The following is a 15,713-nucleotide window of genomic DNA, read 5'->3' on the forward strand; positions in this document are numbered from 1 at the left end:
AACACGCGCATTGCCCTGGGTTTTAACCCGAACAGTCGGGAGTTATCAAAAAAAGCCTGGGCTCCCGCAATAACATTTTCCCCTTCTTTCATAATGAAACGCTCGGATGTTCCCTTCGGCAAACAAGCTGCGCTTCAGGTTTAGGCAAGAGGCAGCAGCATGACAGCATAGAAGCCCTGTGTGTACCAAAGAGCGAGAACCTCTCTCCCCCCCACCCCAAGTCTCCTCTTAAATGTAGGTAGACGTTGCAAACCATTACTGTGAACTAAGGTCATAAATAGTTTCTCTCACAGTATGCATCTTACTGTTCAGTATAACCTGGCACGCCTCAATACTTGAAACAGGAGTGCTCCTACAGCCTTTTTTTTTTTTTTTTTTTTTTTTTTTTTTGCTTTGAAGTACTTAGAAAAACAATCACCACTGTGATTAGCTCTTTTACTGAGAGGGTGGGTGGCTCTTAAAAGAGCCTTTGGGTTGAGAGGGTCTGGCGCCGAGCACAGAAGCAGCTTACTTAGAGCTGGTGTACTTGGTGACAGCCTTGGTACCCTCAGAGACAGCGTGCTTGGCCAGCTCACCGGGCAGCAGCAGCCGCACGGCGGTTTGGATCTCCCGCGACGTGATGGTGGAGCGCTTGTTGTAGTGTGCCAGGCGCGACGCCTCGCCGGCGATGCGCTCGAAGATGTCGTTGACGAAGGAGTTCATGATGCCCATGGCCTTGGATGAGATGCCCGTGTCCGGGTGCACCTGCTTCAACACCTTGTACACATAGATCGAGTAGCTCTCCTTGCGGCTCTTGCGCCGTTTCTTGTCGCCCTTCTTCTGCGTCTTGGTCACCGCCTTCTTGGAGCCCTTCTTGGGCGCGGGTGCCGACTTCGCTGGCTCCGGCATTGCCAACAAACGTTAGGATTATACCACGCTATCACTTAACACTCACGAAGTAAAGCTAAGGCTTCATGGGGACCTTTTTATAGTCAGGTTATGCAAAGTAGCAGCTCTTTTTTCTCGCATTGTCAATGGTCGAAAGTTTTAGGTAGTGTCGCCACTACGCATTAAGCTTTTCTATTGGTTATAGTTCGATCCGCCTTCTCATTGGCTGCCTCGCCAAGACCGCCTTCTCAGCCTATCAGAGAAGACACCGCTTGTCTGCCCGAACCGCATATATACGGGCAGAGATGCATAAATAGTTTCATCGTTTTCTGTGAACCTCCTGCTACAGTGAAGTTGGAATGTCTGGTCGCGGGAAGCAAGGCGGGAAGGCGCGGGCCAAGGCCAAGTCGCGCTCGTCGCGGGCCGGGCTGCAGTTCCCCGTGGGCCGCGTGCACCGGCTGCTGCGCAAAGGCAACTACGCGGAGCGGGTGGGCGCCGGCGCGCCGGTGTACCTGGCGGCCGTGCTGGAGTACCTGACGGCCGAGATCCTGGAGCTGGCGGGCAACGCGGCGCGCGACAACAAGAAGACGCGCATCATCCCGCGCCACCTGCAGCTGGCCATCCGCAACGACGAGGAGCTCAACAAGCTGCTGGGCAAGGTCACCATCGCGCAGGGCGGCGTGCTGCCCAACATCCAGGCAGTGCTGCTGCCCAAGAAGACCGACAGCCACAAGGCTAAAGCCAAGTGAGCACCGAGAAGAACGCCTGGGAAGTCTTCCCTAAAGAAACCCAAAGGCTCTTTTCAGAGCCACCACCTATATCATGAAAGAGCTAAATTACTTTTTTTGTATCTATGTAAGTGCTTACAGCTTTCAAGGTTACTGTAGAAATCATTAATAGTGGGATTTTTTTCTTTAAGTTGATTATAAAGCTGTAGGGTAAGAGAGAACAATTCCTGGCTTTCTTTGTGCACTTTAAAAGACTTTGAGGTCCCTGAAACTATTTTTACTAGTATGAATCACTCAATTCCTTCTCACATATCTCACACCAAAACATAAACCAATGCGGTATACCAAGTGTCTGCGGGGGGGGGGGGGGGGGGGAGGAGAGAGAAAAGAACATAAGCTCATTTGTTGGGAAGTGCTGAGGTTGTCCTATTTTTTCTGGAAGATGCTAAATAGAGTTACGTGAACTGCATCTTTAAAGTTATGAAATTTCTTCATAGAAAAACTTTGCATATCCTTTTTGGGAACCTCAGAAACAAAACTAGCATTTAAATACCATGGAAGTTATTTCAGCTCCTTTTGGGAAAGCTTGGGTGGCTCTTAAAAGAGCCGTTGTTTTCAGAAACGGACCAGGAGTTTTCTTTCACAGGGGACTTACTTCTTCTTGGGTGCCGCCTTCTTCGCCTTGGCTGCTTTGGGCTTGGTCGCCTTCGACTTGGCAGGCTTCGGCTTCACTGCTTTCGCCTTGGCTGGGCTCTTCACTGCCTTCTTGGGCTTTGCAGCCTTGGCAGCCTTCTTGGGGCTCTTGGTCACTTTCTTGGCAGCAGCAGCCACCGGCTTCTTTGCTTTCTTGGGGCTTTTCTTTACCGCCGCTGCTTTCTTGGGCTTTTTGGCAGTGCTCACAGGCTTCTTAACCACGGGCTTCTTGGGCTTGGCTGCCACTGCCTGCTTTTTCGGGGCTTTTTCTTTCGTTTCTCCGAGTTTCTTACTGAGTTTGAAAGAGCCAGAAGCACCAATGCCCTTGGTCTGCACCAGGGTGCCCTTGCTGACGAGGCTCTTTAGTCCCAGCTTGATGCGGCTGTTGTTCTTCTCCACATCGTAGCCACCAGCAGCCAACGTCTTCTTGAGTGCCGCCAATGAGAGCCCCTTGCGCTCCTTGGAGACGGACACGGCCTTGGTGATCAGCTCGGTGACGCTGGGGCCCGAGGACTTGCGGGCTTTGGAACCGCCCGCCACCTTCTTCGGCTTCTTGGCGGCGGCCTTGGTCGTCGGAGCCGGAGCGGCGGGCGCCGCCTCAGCAGCAGGAGCAGGCGCCGTCTCAGACATAGCTCAGCTCACGCAGACCCGGACACACCAACTGCGGTGATAGCAGCGGCGGCCCCTATTTATAGAGGCGAGGCGCGCGCTGATTGGTTCACTGCCGAGCCCTGCCCGCCGCGGGCGCCCGGGCTCTCTCCGCTGCTCGGCTTGTGTTTCTTCTTGCTGAAAAAAGTGTGTTTTTGGTGCAAAACCTGTGACGGGGACACCCCGTTTCTCATAGCGTTTCTGGCGAGGGAAGGTATTTTCGTCTTGTGGCGTTTCTTTTTGCTGGGAGTTTAAATGAGCTCTAGGCAAGTCTGTAATCCGTGAGTTTGGGGATTGCAGAGACCTGGGACTGTCAGATTTTTTATTTTTCCTTTTAAATTAAAACTATGCTGCTGAGAGCAGTGTCAAAGTGACAACCAGTTCACATTCCTGAGAGGGTTTTTGATCGAGACAATGTGGAATGAAACTAATATAAATACGTTTTGTTAAGATAAATTGGCTTTGAAAAGGAGCAAGTAACACAGGTAGACACTGAGCTCTGTATCTAGGTTATAAATTGTTTCCCATACTACGATTTCATCTCTTAAAAATAATGAAACCTTTGGACATAGTGCCCTGTTTAGCTTTACGTGGAGCTAATAAAAACTAACGGAAAAAAAAATCTCCAGGAAGATATGTGTGTAAAATAACACTCTTAAATTAGCTGGTACATTCAACATCTTTAAAGAATACACAGAAGTTTTTCCTCTGCTTTCCTAGGGTGCTTTTTTTTCATATTTTGATGAATTATATCACAATCTTTCTCCAAGATACAACTTTTGAATAAGCGCAGTAGGCAAACATGTTCATTGTTATGTTCCTATTTAAAATAAAGGGTTTTGTCCATGCTCTAGTTTTATTCTGCACTTTAAGATATATTGTCAGTCAAAAGTGGCAGCTGAGTGAAAATCTCAACACATGATGTGCGTGCTTTCCCTGTGATAAATGCCAGGTTAGGCTGTAGGTGTTTCTGTAAATAAGATGAGACTAACAAAATGTCCTAGTCAAACAGTTCTCTCTTCAGCACTGCTGAGACAAGGCCACAATTGAAGAAATACTACAACAGTTGCTTAATATTGCTTGTAAGTAAACTCAGGGAAACAGGATTTAGCATTTAAGTGCACTATGCTAAATTAAATGTCAGCATGGCATAGTATTTGCTAAGCTCTGTAAAGTCAATCATGCAGTTTCACTTTTGCATGTATTATATATATGCCTGCTTTTCTGCCCTACAGCGCTCCTATAGTCTGCAAGATGACATCTAGGGCTCTAAAGTCATAACGAGTAATATGAGTAGCTGGGTCTTAGTAAAGTCCAGCTGAGGACATTGAGAGGTGATGTGTATTTCTATTGGCTTGCTGCCTATATCTCATATTCATTTTGACATATAAGATATTATGAGGGTTCTCTGTTTCAAGCTTACATGAAAATGTGAAATGTAACATTCGCAATGTAAAGCAAAGCAGCAAATTTTCCATCTCCCAGCCAATAATTTTGTTTTCTCTGTTTATAAATATGAAAACAAGGAGCAGGAGGCCTAGTGCCAACCTAGAACTGGCTGTAAATTTACACCAATAGGTGAGCAGTAGAGCAACAGGATAAAAATGCAGCTGGGAAGGGGCTACTGGACAGACCCTTGTGAAAATATAATGTAAATCCACCTTCACCTTCCAGTTTCTTGAATGCTGCTACAGAGGAGGCCAGAAACATGACCAAGGCCTGTGCAAGGTGAGAAGACAGCATTCAGCTGTTGCCTTGTATGTTGCATGGGGGCCTCATGGGAGAGGGAGACCCCTGTAAGTGCAGCAAAGATTCTGCTCCTCGCCCTCAGCCCTGATCCTGCTCTTCCTGCTCCCAGCAGGCTTAGTTTCTCTGTGAAGGTTGTTGAAGAAACTGCATAAGCAAAGAAATGAGGCCCTAGAAGCTTTTGGAAAACTCTTCTCATGGCCTGTTCTGATTGCTGAGACAGAGCTTTGCTCATTCCCATTGTCATGAATTTCCCTTCTCTTGTTAGGAAGTCTGAGCCTTGCATATAGATATACTAGGGATGTGTGCGTATGTATATATGTGTACATACATATACATACATATAGGCACATACATATATATTCATGTCCATATTTTATTTATATATATGTCAGCTCATATTTTGAGCTGTTATTGGCAGGTGAAAACAATTTCTACGGGGGGGCAGGGGCAGGGCAGGGGGTCTTTTTCCAAGCCATGAGTTTATGATGTGGGATAAACTGAGTATGTGCAAAATGAATCTCTTGGGATGGTTTTGACAGAAGAGCTGTAGGCCCACAAATATGTAGTACATAGGAGACCCTGGGGATTATTTCATATTATTGAAAACACAGTAGTCTGGCTTCTTGCACCTTTTCTTTCAATAATGTAATTATCACACAGCATCTTGTGGCCTTTTGGCAAAGGGGGAAATTCTATGCAACTGTCAGTTGTGAAGGTTTACCACAGCTAGGGGTGCATACAATGTATGAGAAGTTGCTGAGAGGTGTAGTAGCATTTGAGAGGGGCTTTTGTCTAGAGAAGACATGAACAGCAGGATGACATCACATGCAAGAGCATAACAGCAAGAACAGAAGGTGATTGCGTGGATTTGAAGCCAGAATTTGTACTGACTCTCTATTTCATGGTGGTTTCCCTCACTGGCCACACTGTTGATTGTGGTTTGTTGGTTGTATACAGTCTTATCACTGAAGTGAAGCTATTGGGAAGGACACAACATTGAGGGATAGACAGGAGAAACTGCTGGGGGCCTGTTCTGCAGCAAATGTATTTCCTTAAAATTCTGTCTCTCACTCTCTTCTCTTTGACTCACTCGCATCAGAAGCAGTCTACTAGTAGCTCTGCTTCTGAATTCTTCTTCTCTGATCGTCTGAAAATGCTTTCTCCTTGGTGTTTCTGGTTTGGCCTCTAGCCTTCCTCTACACACCTGATGTAGCAGCACATCCTGGAGGAGACCAGGAGGCTCTTCTAAAAACTCTTTTTTTTTTTTCTTGTCCTCCAATATTTCGATCACATATGTAGATTTTTTTTAGTTTTATCTTTTGTAATTGTAGACAGTTTGACTTGGGCTCAGAAAAAGAGGAAATGCAAAGAGATCTTGCAAATATTATCAGGTGGAGGAGAGGAAGGAAGAAATATTTTTAATGTGCCCTGTAGATCCTTTAATGTAATGTTGCAAGGCTATCAAGCTTTATTAAAAACAAAACAAAACAAAATAAAAAAACACTTTCATGTCTGACTTCACATATGCGTCTTTCACAAAAGAAAAATGAAGACACTAAACCATTTTTGTCTTGATATGAAGCTTTGAAAAATGACATCTTCATTAAAAGGCAGGGTGACTGTGTCTTCTGTCTTTCCCTCAAAAATACCAAACAAACAGAATATTTATTTAAAAAAGAAATAGTAAGGCCTGAGCTTAAATGCAACCCTGAAGCCAAGGGGTAGAAATTAAGGGGTGGAGGACAAGATCTTGAGAAACTCTTCAACAAGTCGCCTTCAGGTATGGTAAAGGGAAAGGAAGAAAGAAGGATCTAGCCAAAAGCAGCATGGTTGCTTGGTGGGAGCAGCGACTGCCTGGATGCAGAAGCAGAGGCAGAGCTGGCATGAAATCTGCCTGTACGCAGTTAACTTGGTGAATGTAGCATTTTTGCTCTATATTGCAGGCCCAGTGTTGCGTTTTGCGTCCCGTGAAGCAGCTCCCCATCATCCGCATGCCAGCCTGTGTTAGGGGGATTGGTAAGTTTTGTTTGGTAAGATCTGAAAGCACTAGAAGTTAGGAGAGGTCTGGATTGCCCCGGTACCTCTGTGGGATGTTCCTGGGTGAAAGAGTGCGCTTCATGAGAACAAAGAGGTGACGTGCTAAAATCCCTGCTCTGAGATGTGCAAATTCTTTGTCTCAGGTACATTCTCACTTCCCTTGATGTTAGGTTAGTCGATCATCCCCCAGGCAGGGATGAGCTCAGTTTACTCATTTTCAGCTCTCCATCCAGTTTAGGAGACTGTGTCCAGAAAAGCATCAAACGAGCCTTTGTAGATGGTACATTTCTGGTTTCTTATGCTTGTGTCTACCAGGTGAAGTTTGCCAAGCATGTCCCAAAGGAAAACTTATTTATACTGGCTGGGCTTTTTTAGCTGAACTTTCTGGTGCTGATTTCAGCTATTTCTCACCACCTCTTTTCACGGCTCTTAGCTCTTTCTCCCGGACAATGTGCACTATGGAGGAGACGGTGGCAGGAGATAAATGGCAGAAAGGTGATGCTTACGTGTCTGCAGAATCCAAAGACGGTTTTAATTTAGATTTTCTTCCTCCCAAGGGAATAATAATAATAATAATAATAGTAATAATAATAATAATAATAATAATAAAATCCTGGAAGACTGATGCGCGTTTCTAAGGGCTCAGATCGTATGCAAGCGACAGCGTAAAGCTGTTTGGTACAATATTCATTTGTTTGTATCTCCCACAGTTCTGAGGAAAGGAGGCACTTCCATACTTAGACAGGAATTTTACCTTCACCTAATACCAGCAGATCTGTGCTTTCGCTACCTCTTCCATTCTTCAGGGCCCGCATAAAGCCGTTCTAGGACAGTTTCGCGTAGCACCAAAAATGAATTGTATTCGTGAAAACTAAGCTGTAGCTCTTAATTAGGCCAAAGGTGGCTTCCGTGCCAAATCCGTGCCACGTAAGTCTGTGCTAGTGGGAGGGCGAGGGACGCGGGGTGCTCCGGGATCAGCGGGTCCCTCGTGTGGGCCGGGAGAAGAGTTTCGATGGCTGAAGCTCGGGCTGCCGCTTGCCCCGGGACCTGCCGGTGCAAACTCTGCTGCAACCCTCGGAGCAACGGGGCGCTGAGGAGCCAGCGCTGGCCCCTCGCTGCGCCCTCTGGATGGGGCTCTCCCTCCTCGCCAGTCCGGAGATCCTCCTACTTCCGTAGGTCCGTAGAGGACCTGAAGCTGCGCTTGCAGCAGTGGCAGGAAGGCAGTGGAGCGTGCAAGGCTAAAGCTCGAGGGGAGACAGCAGTTCCCCGAAAAGCGTTGGGTGCAAACCCTGCACGCATCATGCCGTGGAGAGTCCTGGAGCATGAAAAGCTAGATGGGAATTATACACGTGTGTGGGAAGTAAGAACATCTCTTCTGTGAGGATACCTGATTACCCGGCTATTCGACTTAAAAACAAAGACAGGAACCAAGGATAGGAATCGATTAAGCATCCAGAAACACAACCCATAAGGAGCAGGAGACAACGGAGACAATAAGAAAGATCAAAGCTCTCAGGTCACTAACTGATGGGCCATTGGAGGAAGCAGTCAAGCCCAGCCTCGGGGAGCTTGAACCACAAATTCGCGGCTGATAAGAAGGCAGAAGATTAGCAGGGTCTCTCAAGGGAAAGACTAAACTTGTTAGAGCATGTTTGAGGGGGACTGTGTGAAACTTCTCATGTGATGTTGGGGAGGGATTGCGAGACTGTGTGAGACTTCGGACGAGATGTTTAGGAGAAGGGTGAAGGTGGGGGAAGGGAAGGGAAGGGCGACATGAAGGTGAGTCGGGGAGGAACAGCGTGGGGAGGGACACGGGTCGCAGGGCACGTAGGTCCAGGCAGCAGCAACGGGAAGGCGCAGGACCTGGGAGCGGTGTCTAGGGCAGCTGCTGGAGGGAGGGGTGTGTGTGGGAGACCCACCGTGAGCTCCGGCCTGGCCAGCTGAAACAGAGGAGGGAAAATGGGCCGCCGGTGCCCGTCCTGCCTACGTGAATGCGGCTCGCGCTTCCGCGGTGCTCTGCGCGGCCGGCCGTGGCCATGCCGGGTGCATGTCCGCAGCCCGGGGCCAGCCGAGGGCAGCGGCCGCAGCTCTGCGGCGGGAGGCGCCCCGGGAGCCTAAGAGCGGGCCCCGAGCAGCGCCCGCACTCAGAAGGCTCCGCGGGACAAACGCTCTCCCCGCAGGACCCTGCCATGACAGAGGCTCAGTAAAAGCAGTGGGCAGCGCCAGAAGGCTGCTCCGTGCGCCTGCACACCGGCATCCGCCGGTCCCTCCGTGGCCAGGTGCGTGCAGCGGCGCCGGGGAGCTGCGATCCCCCCCCGCGAGCTGCTCCGGGGCACGGCTGCGGGTGTGCGCAGCCTCTCTGTTTTCAGGACTTCCTGCTGAACCCGGTCCTTTAAGGGACAAACTGGGGGCCGTGGGTGTGACAGCTCCACTCCAGGGCTTCCTCGGAGATGTGCTGTGCGAGGAAGCGGTCGTGGCAGCAGCGCAGGAAAGAGAAGCCAGCTGAACTCCTGACATGATTTTTTCCAAAAAGGAATAGCCACATGGGACAAATATATATTCGTTAAAAAATATGTGGGGGGTGTGAGTGTGCGTAACTAACGTCTCGGTCACAAGGGGGAAAAAAGTCAAAGGACAAGGAAGTTAAAGAAATCCGAGCAAAATCTTGTCAGGAAAGTGGAAAGGAAATGGAAAGGACAAGATGAAAACCCCCCTCCCATCTCCCCTCCCCCCCCAAAAAAAAAGCCACACACAAAGATGTGTTTTGCAGAACCAAGTCTCTGTCACAGATGCCGTTGCTCCATGCACAATATGAAGAGCAAACTGAAGGACTTTGGGGAGCAGCGGCTCTGTCCTGTGGTACTCTAGTGTCTCTAGCGAGGCAACCCAAGGGGGAACTTCACGATATGCATTGGGGCCAAGAAGAGCGATGGTGATAAAGAAGGTCTGAAGTGCCTATGCCCTCAGTTTATGGAAGGAAATAACCGAAGTGGCTATATGTCAAGTTGGTTACAGCTAATCACATAAGCATCTGCAACTGGTTCTTTAATCTGAGAAATCAGTAAAAGAACAGGTTTCATGTAACTTGATATTTCCCCGCAGGGTTTCTTCCCCTCCTCTCCTTCCTCTCCCCCCCGGCTTTCCATCCCGCCAAGATTTCCCACGCCCAAGTGTCACCGCCCTGCGAGTAAATATGCCAAGAGTGCAAAATCTAAGTCGCACCTTGCCAGTCCTTGCAGGAAAACTGCCACAAAACCATTGCAGCCGAAGGCCCCGCTACCGGCCCCTTCTCCCTCTGCCCCACTGCGATGCTGCCTCGTGGCCCCTGACCCTCTCTGAGGCTCCCAATGAGCAACCTAACCCGCCGGAGAGGTGCGAGGGGGCAGGAGGCACTGCCTCTCCCCAGGGAAGGCAATAGGCAAGGCTCCACCACCATCACGTCGCGGGAGATCCGGACTGCCGTGCGGCTGCTGCTGCCCGGCGAGCTGGCCAAGCACGCCGTCTCCGAGGGCACCAAGACTGTCACCAAGTGCACCAGCTCAGGTATGCTCCTGCCCTGCAGCTCATTTGAGACTCTCGACCCAAAGGCTCTTTTAAGAGCCACCCACCTTTTCCTTTGAAGAGTTTTGTTACTGGTCTTTTCCAAGGGTAAATTAGCTTTTCTACCTTCTACATTTATGTTACATAGCGTAAGATGTTCTGTTCTGCAGTTTGTTTCTGTCTTTGAAGCAGACAGCCCTAGCTTGCTACTGTGAAAAGCAAAGTGCCTTCAGGGAAACATAGTACTATGCGCTTCAGAAATTTTCATAGTGCCCATCAGAGGGCAGAAGGGGATAAGAAATCACAATCACACTATGGGTTAAACCTCATCTCAGTAAAAGCTGGCCCACGCTTAAGTTATTATTAATTGACTAGTAACCATTTATTCATCTCCACTTGGTAACTTTAGAATAAAGACATAGGAGGAAATAGCTGGTATATCAGTAGGTCTAATTGTTTATTCTGGAATATTTAAATAAATTTCTTTTCCAGGTGGGAAAGACCAAATGAAGCACTCAATAATAGGATGCCCTGCTGGATAATTAAAACAAAACAACACAACAACACCTAGAAGGCAATGTTTAAGTGAGCATGCATATAAATGTATGATTGATACCATAATTGCTGATGGCATCCAGCAGGCGCTGCACGGCTCTGTGCTGAGAGCAGCCCATGTCAGTGGCAAAGGTACCCAGTGCCCATGGGTCTCTCCCCAAGACAGTGGCGGAGCAGCAGTAGGCATCGAACGCACCATCACCACCTTCCCTTTCTGTCGTTCGAGGAGCCAGAGACTCTGGCTGAACCACAGCGTGGACCAAGCAGACTGTGGACTGTGCAGAAATTGACAGGCGGGAAAGCGTCCTGCAAGCAGCTGGCCACTGACACGAGTGCACCAGTTGCAAGGGGTTTTCAAGAAGCTGCACCACTGCTGGCCCAGCACAGGGGAACACCTTGTAAAAAGCCACGATCAAGAACTAAAAAGTAAAAGGTACAGACAGAAAAAAAAAAAAAAAAAAAAAAAGACTCAAGAGAAAAAAACATTTTAAATTAGCTATTGAAGGAAAATGGGATTTCTGGGTGCATTCAGATAGGAAAGGATTTTGTAGGGAAAGTTCAGGAAACAAAACCACAGTAAATTACAAAAATTAAAGCTCTTTTACTGAGAGAGTGGGTGGCTCTTAAAAGAGCCTATGGATCAAGAGGATCCAGTGCTGAGAGCAGAGGCAGCTTATTTGGAGCTAGTGTACTTGGTGACGGCCTTGGTGCCCTCAGAGACGGCATGCTTGGCCAGCTCGCCAGGCAGCAGCAGCCGCACGGCGGTCTGGATCTCCCGCGACGTGATGGTGGAGCGCTTGTTGTAGTGCGCCAGGCGTGACGCCTCGCCGGCGATGCGCTCGAAGATGTCGTTGACGAAGGAGTTCATGATGCCCATGGCCTTGGACGAGATGCCCGTGTCCGGGTGCACCTGCTTCAGCACCTTGTACACATAGATCGAGTAGCTCTCCTTGCGGCTCTTCTTGCGCTTCTTGTCGCCCTTCTTCTGCGTCTTGGTCACCGCCTTCTTGGAGCCCTTCTTGGGCGCGGGCGCCGACTTGGCGGGCTCTGGCATCGCGACCAGCCTCTACCACGTCCCCAGCACCGCCACCACGCAGCGCGCAGAGCAATGCGGTGGGAGTGCCCCCGCCCTCTCTTATTTATAGCTCCCCTATGCAAATAAGCAGCATTCCGCCTGCAGGCTACCATTGGTCAGCGGAAGACGGGGCGTCACAACGTCCCTCTCGACGCTCCACACTGGTCGGAGGCCGATCCGCCTTCCCATTGGCTGCCCGGCCAAGACCTCCTTCCCGGCCTATGGCGAGCGGCGCCGTTGGCCCTGGCGCGGCTACAGGCGAGCGGCGCAGCCTGCCGCCTCGGCTCGGCTCGGCTCGGCTCGCGCTCGCTCGCTCGGTGCCGGGAGGGAGCCGGGCAGCAGCATGTCTGGCCGCGGGAAGCAGGGCGGGAAGGCGCGGGCCAAGGCCAAGTCGCGCTCGTCGCGGGCCGGGCTGCAGTTCCCCGTGGGCCGTGTACACCGGCTGCTCCGGAAAGGAAACTGTGCGGAACGAGTGGGAGCTGGAGCCCCTGTCTATATGGCGGCCGTGCTGGAGTACCTGACGGCCGAGATCCTGGAGCTGGCGGGCAACGCGGCGCGCGACAACAAGAAGACGCGCATCATCCCGCGCCACCTGCAGCTGGCCATCCGCAACGACGAGGAGCTCAACAAGCTGCTGGGCAAGGTCACCATCGCGCAGGGCGGCGTGCTGCCCAACATCCAGGCGGTGCTGCTGCCCAAGAAGACCGACAGCCACAAGGCTAAAGCCAAGTGATTGCCTTTCGGACTGTTTAGGAAACGAAACTCCAAAAGGCTCTTTTCAGAGCCACCCACAATGTTCACTAAGGTTGAGTCCTTCCAAATGGACATGCTTCTTTCAATGAATGCAGACCTATCCATGTAAGCAGTTTCTTTCCTTTTAATGCTAGCTAAAATATTTTGCCTCCTGCGATATGGTGAACAGAGCAAGTGTACAGTCCATTGCATAGGCAATGCCCTAACTATGTGGGTTTCTTGGGGAAGAGTAGAAGAGGTTCTATTATCAATCTTTAATCAAAAGGTTCACACTGCTTTTTTTGTGAGAATCAAGTGCAAAAACTAACTTGCACTTTGTCCTTTTAGAATCACGCTGATTGCTCTTTTTCTCCACTTTCCTCGTTAATAAAAGATGCTATGCTTTAACATAGTCTGGTCATTCCTAATGAATAAGCTTTTTTTTTTTTTTTTTTTAAGATTAGAGAATAAATGTGGTGCCTCATAAGAAAAGAACTCTAGCTTTCCTGCAAAGGGTTTACTGCAACACTTATTAAACAGGAATAGAAAATGAAGTCGACACCTCAGTCTAGATGTTTTTCTGCTCTGCTATCTCTGCTGTGAGCTATCAGCAGTAGTCAGTAGCTGAGGAGTTCAGTTTGACCACTGTGTAAGTTTTCCAAGGGATTTTGGTGTTGCCTCCTGCACAGTAGCGGGGCTCTGCTGTACCCGCGGGTCATTCTGCCCTGGATACGTGAAGCCTCTCATGGGCAACGCCAGAGTTTCAAACCCAAGGAAATTCCCTGCCCTCCCGGCAGTGACCCTGCATTTCTTCTTGTGCAATGGAAGGGACTTGCCCTGCCACATGCCCCTTGCCTCTTTCCCTCTACTGCAACAGGGTAATGGTGTCGTGTGAGTCAGTCCCTACCACTCCCTGGGCAGAACTAACCATGCGAAGAAATAAGGAAAGATTTCAGGGAGGGAAGGATTGCCGCTGGTTTTGGTTAGCTGCCTGATGTAACATGGAACGGCAGTGATGCCTGCTGACTTACACAGTAATGAACATTACTGCTTTTAATTTCACTTTTCTAGCATTTCTGGCTGGATGGGGTGCTTCTTCTTCAAGAATATGGGGCGACTGTTGCTCCCAGCTCCTTTATGGATAAGGCGAGTGGCTCTAAAGAGGCTGCTGGGATTCTTGCCTGACATGATATTGCTTTCAAGCCATTTCACCTTTTCCTTAGATGCCGCGTGCTTTGCCTTTGCTTTAGTTCTCTTGCGCTCGGCCAGGCTCTTTGCTTCTTTGCGGGGCCTGGTTGCCTTCTTGGGGTTCTTGGCTGCAGCAGCTGTCAGCTCCTTGGCTCCCTTGGGGCACCTTCCATTAATTGTGTTGTTGTTGTTGCCTCTGGAAACCTCTCGGCGGCGCTGGAGGGTTTCTTGATCGCCAGCTTTTTCCTGGGTGCCTTCTGCTGTACTTTCCCGGGTTTCTTACTGAGCACGAAAGAGCTGGAGGCGCCGGTACCCTTGGTCTGCACCAGGGTGCCCTTGCTGACGAGGCTCTTGAGCCCCAGCTTGATGCGGCTGTTGTTCTTCTCCACGTCGCAGCCACCAGCAGCCAGCGCCTTCTTGAGCGTGGCCAGCGAGAGCCCCTTGCGCTCCTTGGAGGCGGACACGGCCTTGGTGATCAGCTCGGTGACGCTGGGGCCCGAGGGCTTGCGGGCTTTGGAGCCGCCTGCCGCCTTCTTCGGCTTCCTGCTGGTGGGCCTGGGTGCTGAGGCAGCAACACCAACATTTTGCAGCATGACCACAGACTTCCCTCCTCCCTCCAGCAGTGCAGGGAGAACAGAGACGTCAGCTAATATACCCACTCATCTAACATTTATCGAGTTTATAAACTCTTGTAGTTTGACTGATTCCTCTTACAGAATGACTTCATGCATTCTGTATCTCCTGCTTCAACTCTGCTGTCTATAAAATGACACCTCAAAAACTTCAAAGAATCCTGTAGGATTATGTGAGATCAAAACCTGTGAAGGGCAGCAAGGCCTCAAGGTGTTTTTTTACAACCACATATTTCCATGGAGAAGACACTTGGTGTTCTACCAAAAATGCAGTAGGAGGACAGTTTTTCTCTACTATTATGAAGCATTTTTTAAGTTTGCTTTTAAACATCTGCATTTCTTAAGGAGGCGAATGTGAACACCTACCATCTCATGCAAATGGACCAGACTGGTTCCCGGATGTTCCTCCAACATTAACTTGCCTTTGCAACAGCACAGTAAGGAAGGAAGGAGAAATTGCCTGACATCAAGAGACAAAAGAAATCTGCCTCCTCAAGTCCATGTGAATGGAGGCCACTTAGCAATTCTGAAATGCCTGAGCTGCAGGCACCTTGGCAAAGAGCCTCCACACTTCCCTGGGAATGAGCAGAGCCCACCTGGGGGTTCTGCTCCGACCCCTCAGGCTCACTTTGGTGTAGATGGCCCGGTGATCCCTGAATTACCAGAGGCACCTGGAGACAGCGGGCAGCAGAAGACCAACAAGGATTGGATTTCTCTGGGCAGGGCAGACCTGGGCTCAGGATTCTCCAATTTAGAAACACCCCTTTTCTTTTTCACTTTTTCACCCACTGAAGTTAAAACCCACTTTGGTTTTAAGAAACAAACCTGTAGCAAAAGCAGAACTTTGCACCTTATAATTGAGTTCAGATCAGTGCTCTAAATGAACCCCAGCTCTTCTGACACTGTCCGATAGTCCTTTTTTTATGCCCAGTACCATTTGCTGAGCAAAAAAATATGTTCTTTCCTGCAAATGTTCCCCAGTGGAAAATAATGTAAAAATAAAAGAAATGTAAAAGAATGACACACATTCTTGGTGTGAGAAAAAGGACTAATGGCTCTGATTGTCCTTATCAGTGTTTTAAAGCTCTCAGTGGTTACGTTTATGTTTTGTCCCCCCCCCCCCCCCCCCGTCAATAAATGTGCAGTTAGAAGTTGTTTTAAAAACAACTGTTAGTCTGAGGTAGAAGATGTACTATTATTCCATAAAGTTTTGCCTTACCCTTATAGACCAGTGTAAGACTAAAACTGCCCCAATTGTCTTAAGTGCTG

At 49.3% G+C, this 15,713-nt stretch overlaps 5 protein-coding genes and 1 pseudogene across 5 annotated transcripts; 2 read left to right on the forward strand and 4 right to left on the reverse strand.

The window, feature by feature from the left end:
- Positions 1–447: 447 nt before the first annotated feature.
- On the reverse strand, positions 448–1,070 carry LOC106488210 (histone H2B 5). Its single transcript, XM_013947063.2, has one exon. It carries the CDS (start codon positions 886–888, stop codon positions 508–510), a length of 381 nt encoding a protein of 126 aa, XP_013802517.2. The 5' UTR covers positions 889–1,070; the 3' UTR covers positions 448–507.
- A 71-nt stretch (positions 1,071–1,141) lies between these two features.
- Positions 1,142–1,681, forward strand: LOC136994283 (histone H2A-IV). Its single transcript, XM_067311374.1, has one exon. It carries the CDS (start codon positions 1,227–1,229, stop codon positions 1,614–1,616), a length of 390 nt encoding a protein of 129 aa, XP_067167475.1. The 5' UTR covers positions 1,142–1,226; the 3' UTR covers positions 1,617–1,681.
- A 500-nt stretch (positions 1,682–2,181) lies between these two features.
- Positions 2,182–2,962, reverse strand: LOC106488211 (histone H1.01-like). The gene has a single exon (XM_013947064.2). It carries the CDS (start codon positions 2,916–2,918, stop codon positions 2,247–2,249), a length of 672 nt encoding a protein of 223 aa, XP_013802518.2. The 5' UTR covers positions 2,919–2,962; the 3' UTR covers positions 2,182–2,246.
- Positions 2,963–11,431: 8,469 nt separating this feature from the next.
- Positions 11,432–11,951, reverse strand: LOC106488344 (histone H2B 1/2/3/4/6). Its single transcript, XM_013947199.2, has one exon. It carries the CDS (start codon positions 11,869–11,871, stop codon positions 11,491–11,493), a length of 381 nt encoding a protein of 126 aa, XP_013802653.1. The 5' UTR covers positions 11,872–11,951; the 3' UTR covers positions 11,432–11,490.
- A 6-nt stretch (positions 11,952–11,957) lies between these two features.
- Positions 11,958–12,845, forward strand: LOC106488338 (histone H2A-IV). Its single transcript, XM_013947191.2, has one exon. The coding sequence runs from the start codon at positions 12,236–12,238 to the stop codon at positions 12,623–12,625; it is 390 nt and encodes a 129-aa protein (XP_013802645.2). The 5' UTR covers positions 11,958–12,235; the 3' UTR covers positions 12,626–12,845.
- An 838-nt stretch (positions 12,846–13,683) lies between these two features.
- Positions 13,684–14,509, reverse strand: LOC106488209 (histone H1.10-like; annotated as a pseudogene).
- Between the last annotated feature and the right edge of the window lie 1,204 nt (positions 14,510–15,713).

This window comes from Apteryx mantelli, chromosome 1, assembly GCF_036417845.1.
Source record: "Apteryx mantelli isolate bAptMan1 chromosome 1, bAptMan1.hap1, whole genome shotgun sequence".
In the NCBI taxonomy this organism is placed as follows: Eukaryota; Metazoa; Chordata; class Aves; order Apterygiformes; family Apterygidae; genus Apteryx; species Apteryx mantelli.